The sequence below is a fragment of the Sinocyclocheilus anshuiensis genome, unplaced genomic scaffold (assembly GCF_001515605.1).
Source record: "Sinocyclocheilus anshuiensis isolate Anshui unplaced genomic scaffold, SAMN03320099.WGS_v1.1 scaffold1558, whole genome shotgun sequence".
Classification (NCBI taxonomy): domain Eukaryota; kingdom Metazoa; phylum Chordata; class Actinopteri; order Cypriniformes; family Cyprinidae; genus Sinocyclocheilus; species Sinocyclocheilus anshuiensis.
The window spans coordinates 31,324-39,029 of NW_015542412.1; the positions used below are offsets into that span (position 1 = coordinate 31,324).

General features: G+C 36.3%; 1 protein-coding gene across 4 annotated transcripts in view; it reads right to left on the reverse strand.

Moving 5' to 3' along the window:
• rilpl2 (Rab interacting lysosomal protein-like 2) overlaps positions 1–850 on the reverse strand; it is a 9,319-nt gene extending 8,469 nt beyond the window's left edge. For 2 of the 4 annotated variants that reach the window (XM_016492788.1, XM_016492787.1), the window contains exon 1: positions 551–850. In XM_016492788.1, coding sequence (XP_016348274.1) covers positions 551–739 — 189 coding nt within the window. In that variant the 5' untranslated portion in view covers positions 740–850. Of the gene's footprint in view, positions 1–442 lie in introns of all 4 variants that reach the window. The other 2 variants (XM_016492786.1, XM_016492785.1) reach the window with 1 other exon arrangement.
• Between the last annotated feature and the right edge of the window lie 6,856 nt (positions 851–7,706).

Sequence of the window (7,706 nt, forward strand, 5' to 3'; positions counted from 1 at the left end):
TGCGCGCGCCCAAAGACAGTTGGACATAGTGGTGTATTAGAGGTAAAATATGATATAAATACTGTTCGGTTTCTGGCACAAACCGATCGTTTCGTGTCTTAGGACATCAATGTGTCGTCACGAACCGCAGGGTTTAATTTGGATTTGTCTGTGCATGTCTTTTTACTCTCATAGATTTTGTTACCATTGCCATGCATTATACGACTGATAGACTGCAACGGTTAAAGTTAAAAGTCATCATGTGTTCTACTGAAGAAACAAAGTCACCTACATCTTGGATGCCCTGTGGGTAAGCAGATAAACATCACATTTTCATTTTTGGGTGAACTATCCCTTTAACTTGTATTGAACCGGAAATATTCCTTTAAAAGGAACCCTGTGAACAGCAGTCGGAGCATCAAGAATGATGCACATACACTGAACTCTACATGAACTCACTCACATTGTTAACATTACCACTTGAACCTTCTGCTACAACTCTTTCCATTTCTCGCTTCATATTATCCAGCTCCATCCTCAGCTGCTCCAGCGACAGGTTATACTTACTCACCATGGTCTCAAACATCTCCAGCACACGGACGATTTTGAACTGTAAATCCGAGAATTCCCGGCTACCTGTGTTGACTTTCAATAAATCTCTGCCGATCACGTAAGAAATGTCATAAACATCTTCAGCAGTCATTTCCAAAACGTCCTTATCGAAAGCCTGCATGGGTGAACTTTCGTGCCGTCCTTCCATTCTAATCCAAGACGAACTATGTAATCACTGTTTAAGTAATCTTTCCAAGATATGGCGATTTCCAGTTCACTGTCCCAATGCATTCACAAATTATCCGACAACTTCCTCTTCCAAACTGGATCCTGTACTTTACTGCAATTTTGAGCGTTTGAGTGACGTGTAAACCAGCCAATGGCTGAGTCGCTCAAGAGGCAAGACTGCCTGAGAACTCTGCCGACAACTGTGAAAAAATGTGCCTAGTTCAGTATGAAAACTTTTATTTGGTTAAAAATGTATCAACTTTTCTCATAGTTTCAATACCCAAACAGACCAAATGTGACAAGTGGCAACAAATAAATCCCAATATCATTATCATCATTTTATAGGTCTATTGGAATTCATATTGGAAACATTCAATTTCAGATTAATTCAAATTACATTGCCAAGATGCACAATTTTACCAGTTTAGTTAACGGCATTTTTTTCCCCAAGAAAACAAAATTATTACGATTAATTTGCCTTTTAGATAAAATGTTATGTACCTGGGACTTTTTGCCCCAGGTAGGGGGTCATTTTGCCCCAGTAGTGTGGCAAGATGACCCCCTTTCATATTTTACTTTTTTTGTGCCATTACAACTAAGTTTTATATTGTTTCCATTTAATTCCCATAATGTATTTTGTGTGTGTGTGCTGGGTGATGCATAACCAGTGTTGGGGGTAACGCATTACAAGTAACGCGAGTTACATAATCAGATTACTTTTTTTCAAGTAACTAGTAAAGTAACGCATTACTTTTTAGTTTACAAGAGAATATCTGAGTTACTTTTTCAAATAAGTAACGCAAGTTACTTTTTTTTCCAATTTACTGATTGATAGCTCTTCCTGTCCCCATGTTGAGAGAAATTAGAAGATGTTACAGTAGTTCTAAAATAAATATGAATATGCATTAATTTATCTCACTCACAAAAAAACAAAAACAAAAAACAGATTCAGTATTCCTCAAAATGAATAAAAATAATGCAACAGAATATGACGCAAACCTGCAATAATTAAATGTTAAACAACACAAATATCCTTTATGCATTTATTCCCATTCTATTAACCAATGTCTTTGCTTCTGACCTTCGATGATCCAGTTCAACCATACTAATAAGCAAAAATTACACAAGATAAACTAACATTTCTTCTTCTTTTTTTATTGCTGAATTTTATTTTATATATAATAAATATTTTACATAACAGGTTTTACTCTAAAATTGGTATAAAATTAAAGCCTTATGTCTAAATAAGTTATGTTCCAAATTTGAAGTTGATATGAAAAAAATTGAGGTTCCTGTGAGATTTTATTTAGGGCGTTATACCACAAACAGCCACCGGGTGCCTTTCCAAACTCCATTAAATTTTTTAATGCATTTTTCTGTCACAAATGTCTAGATTTCTCGGTCAATATTACTTCTATCTCAGAATATGGAATCCTGAGACTCAGACCTTTCCAATGATATGTTTTTTGTCAAGATTATACAAAGTTTTGATTGTAAAAGAGCGTAATGCATTTTGTAATATGACACTTGACACCGCCCACTAATGGGGAGGAGACCGCCAAAAGATTTTAAAGTACCATTTCCATGGTAACGCAATGTCCGATTTCAAAATGGTTTTCACAGGATGAATCTTGGGCTTCTAAGCTTTCAAATTATATATGAGTTATGATGATTACTAAAAGATTTGATAGAGAAAAAGGACAACAAAAAAAGAGTGCCAAGCGTCCCACAGGTGGGACGGTGACAGTTAAGGGGTTTGTATTATGCCTACAGTTCACGGACATTGTTTTTAATTGGAGATTCTTCCCCATCTTACCCTACACGTATATATAGGGGAGATGAGAGTATATTCTCGCTTATAGTGTGCATTTACTGCTAAATCATAACATATCTAGAGCTGATTTTTAGCATGGTAATATCCAGTGTGTTAAATGACGAAATAAATACGCTTGCCGATTTGGTTTTAATTGCACAAAGTAAAAAAAAAGCACAAACGTAGCCTATTTATTTATGCAGAATATAAATATAAAATACATCTGGTATCACTTTTATTAATATTTCTGAATAGGGTCAAATATTCAATCAGCTATATTCTGTAATTTTACAATTCGGTTGAAACTGAATGACTACAAAATTAATGTAAACACATTTAAAAGCACCATTCTATGAATTATACAGTTGTGCCAAGTTTACACCCCGATGTCTGTCACTGAAAAAAAAATTTTTTTTAATAATAAATTATAAAATAAATTTAATTGAGTACTGAATAAGATTTTTCACAGATGTTTACATATATGCTAAAACACAAAATAATACCTGAATGTACAAGATTATATGGTTCGTAAGTTTCTTCTTGGTGTGTCTAGTATGTGTAAATCCACTGTGTGGCAGTAGATGTTCATTTTCTCTGGTATCAGGGGCAAGTTCAAGCTCAAACCGTGCACCGTTTTGCTACGGTTTCCGGTTTGAATGACATGTTTCCTGGAAACGGTGTGCAACGGGGTTTGAGATGCGTTTTCTCTTGTTTGGTGGGTGTGTCAAACATGTCAGCCCAATCAACAGCAACATGTATATAAACCACGCGGTATTAAAGAGACAGCTCGCACAATGTAATTAACATCCAAATAAATTCACAAGAGCAAGTATATTGTTTGCACATGTTTATTTACATTAAAGGCAAAATAACTGAAATAATAAGGGCACAAGTATAGATCTGGAACTTCTTTAAGTCTGTCTAAATATCATTTAGTAATTGCAATGTCTTCTGGTCCATATCCTTTCCTTAGGAAGGTGTGCTAAATACTGATTAATGTAACATAAAAATACTATACATATTTATATATTTTGCTATTGTATTATGGAGTGACACTTTCATAAACTTTTCTATACCCCTCTGATTATATAATGGTAAATATTACAATATCATAGCACAACAACAGTGATCAGCAATAATGATAAGCCTAATACTCACAATAAAAATAATAAGGTCATATAGATCATAACACAGTCTCGGAGGTAAGAAGTGGATTATCCTTCACCTGAAATGTTTGTCTTTTCATCCTGAAATGCGAGGCAAATGTTGGATCACAATAATTAGGAACCACAGTTTCCACAAATCCCTTCACTCGATTGGGGTGTTCTCTTTAATTCTGGAGGGCAAGGGCAATGACTGTAACATCGAGCATATTTTGCAGTATTAAACACGTATTTATACCGATTTCATCAGGCTCCGAAAATTCTTCAAAAAGAACACAAAGAATGGCCTTCTCAGCTGCCATAGTTGCAACTCCTGCGTCATCAGAACAGGGTGTTCAACGCACCACCGTTTCCGTTTAAAAAACGTTTTGCACCGTTTTTGTCGGGGCTGAACGCAGCCCAGGTCTCATCACTGCTCTATCGGGACTCCTCGACTGGTCTTCAAGGAGAAGAAGGGTGGATGAATGCTCACTGATCTTCACTGAAGCGTGTGCTGTTTTTTTACTCTGTTCCAGACTGCTGTGTTTTTGTGTATTGATTCAAGTTAATTATGTGCTGTGTAGATTTAGTCACCATATTGGCTGTTTAAACATGCTATTGTGTTGACAGTATGGTTTAATCTTTATTTTTTGTTTATTGTTGGATAATTGTTATTTATTGTTGGATAACTCTGGTTGTTGTTTTTTTAAATGAAAAGCTTGACCATTTGGTAGCTGCTGGTAATTTTTTGGCAAATCCAACATCTTCACACATTTCACTCCTAACAGTGCCTGTTGAGATGTGACATTTTAACTCATGACATTCAGTGATGCTCAAGGCAAGACTTTAAAAAGTTTCCATGACCTCCAGACTTGGACATTGTAGTTCAGTAGCTAAAGGTGGATATCCTGATGTGATAAATAAGCTATAAAATAAGCCATTGACTTCCATGGCTACCTTCAGCTGTTTGGTTAGCCTACTAACATTCTTCAAAATATCTTCTTTTGTGCTCAACAAAGAAAAGAAACTCATACAGGTTTGGAACAGCTTGTGGTTGAGTAGCCCAAATGATTAGGCTACAGAATTTTCATTTTTGGGAGAACTATCCCTTTAACCCTCTGGTCCTCTTCGTTTGGGAGTCACACTTGGCTCCTTCATGGTCAAGAGTGACCGATGCCTTGAAATGAAACTTCCTTTTTTTCTTCAGGAAAATCAATTTAATACATTTTTGTTAAATAATATTTTTTTATTATTATTTAGGGGATTTTAAGATATTATGCAATATTTATACAATTTTAATTAGCTATTTTTCCCCACAAGAATTAATATATTTTTATTTAATAAATTATTATTTTCCAATAATTGGATTCCCATTGTTTTTTTTTTTTAGACATAATTTCTTAATTTTATTAGGTTTTGCTTTTAGATATATATTTAGACATTCTAAAAGACTACTTTTTGTCAAGGTTTAGATATTTTTGGTTAGATAAATATCAGGTTTTGCATTATGATTACAATCAAACATTGTATGTGTGTGTGTGCGGTGCGCACGTGTGTGTGTGCGCGTGGGTGTCTATTTTGCACTCTATATTTTAGAGTGTCACCCCTTGATTGCTGTGCACTTTTTTCTGCAACGTGGGTGATTTGTAGTTTGCACCACCAAAAGATTCTCTGAGTTGTATTTTTTAGTATTGTATTTCCCATTCATTTCCTATGTCGGTCATTTCTGACCAGGAAGGAGCCAAGTGTGACTTTTTTTTTTGACCCTTTAACATATCCGAATCATGTCCATGATTTTTTTTGTGTGTTCACATAGCTAATGCAACAAAAGTCACCAAGTGCCATCTCATTCCGATGAAGCTACGATTTTTAAAATTTAAAAATATAATTTTTTTTCTCATTTTTGACCGAAGAGGCCCAGAGGGTTAATCATACAGTTCAATCAATATTTTAACATAGGTACATGATTATTGACATTATGTTTTATGTGTACAGCCAGAGGAGAATAGGTCCCCTGGTGTGTAACCCGACCAGGCGCCTTGTAGTCACTCAACCGGTGCAGTCCTCCTCCGAGACGAGTCCACACACTTTGGTGACGTAATGCGTAGTCCTCTGTGAGAGAGACACACTGCGCATGCTCAGTATCCTCCTCGTTCCAGAGGGAATCATCGAGCGCCTTCATTGCTGGCGACATTCTCAACAGTTCATGAGCTGAAGTCAGTTCCTCTGCTATCCTCGTAATGGACTCTCAGAAAGTAAGTGGCAAACAGTTAAATTAATTATATAGTATCGAAAAGCTGAAATGTCTCAGCGGCCCATTGTGATGGAATCATATTACTCTATCATGTCGCTTTTATACGCAGCACCGTTAATAATCGTACGGCTCTGTAAATAGACTGCTTTACATTCATACCAATGAAACGTAAAACGAATGCTATATTCAATGTAGGTGTCAACTGGTCTTGAGGCCTTTATTTATTGACACTGGCGTTTTAAAAATAGTGTTTGACCTGTAGCTGTAGGCAGCTATATTCATGAAGAAGATTTATATTAGACCGAATCTGGCACCCATGTGTTTTGTGTTGCCGGTTGTAAAAATGTTACCTTAATGTCCCGTGTTACGTTACATTGGACTGAGCCCTTGTTACATAACACGAATAGGCTATATTCTGTGCTATGCATAAATTACAGTAGCTTAACGTTTTGCCCCATTCTGTAAAATGTGTTGTTATGTTGATGAATGATACAGATTATATAATGAGAGAGTAAAATGACTAAATATTAACATTTAACCAGCATTACTGAAAATACAGGTTGCATTAGTGTAGTAAGTATGCCATAGGTTTTGTAATTGCAGAGCACCTGCGCTCCCATGTTTACTTAGTAAAAGTAGATAAAGAGAGGGGAAGTGACATCAGGCAGGAATAAATAATAACAGTGTGCACATGAACAGAAACAGATCTCTAAACACGCACATAACATTTAATTCCTGCTTACTATGCTATTCTTCCACATTATGTTATGATAGCTGTGATAGACCTTTGAGGAGGCAGTCAAAGTCATCTTTGTCTTGAGTGTTTGCATAGGTGTGTTGCATCTCTGTATATTAGTGAATGTTCCTACTCTCCTTGGCAGTATTAAATGCAAGTCATGTTGAGAAGTTTAACATGGTGTGTAATGACTAATTATAATGCAGTAATTATTATGCAGCTTCGTTGTGGTCATGCTTTTATTATTGAATCAATTGGGAGAGTATTGTATATAAATAACTCTGGAAATACACACATGTGCATTTTTGCTGTGTCTGGGCTAATCGAGGAAGGGGATAGCACACAATCTGAGTGCAATCTGACTGTATTGTCAGGAAGTGGGTCATACCGTTGTGGGTCTTCAAAGGAGTCAGATTTCAAAGGCGATGCAGGGTGTAACATTGGACTTTTCAACGGGTGGCCGTTCTATTCACCTGCAACTCAAAATCCATCTCATCTGGAGTCCAGCAGTCAGAGGAAACGTGAGGGGATCAGATTGCAGCCCCTGAAAGTTAGATCAGGTTTACTGGCCTCCATAAACTCCTTAGTGATAAAGCGTAAGCATGTGAATCTATTACAGTGGTGGATCTTATTGTTTGTTGGTTTCTACTTTTGCACTTCAGGTTGTGGATCTGGGGTGGTCAAAGAGCAAATTACAGATAGTTAGAACCAAATCTGACTTATATGTCTGAACTAGGTCAGCTATGCCCTCTCATGTTTCCATTTGCAGTTGGCTGTCAATAGTTTTGTGTTGCAAGCTGCAAGCTGAATGTAACAGACAGACAGTTTCAAGTGTGTGAAATCTTTAGCCATTTTAAAACTCATCTGAATGGCAAACATCCTCAACAGATCGAGACAAACACCAGTGCCAATATTCCTTTAAAGGGCCTGCTCACATGATGTTTTTTTGGTTATTTCTTTGTTCTTCTTCACACATCACATGTCTCATTGTCTCATATTTCA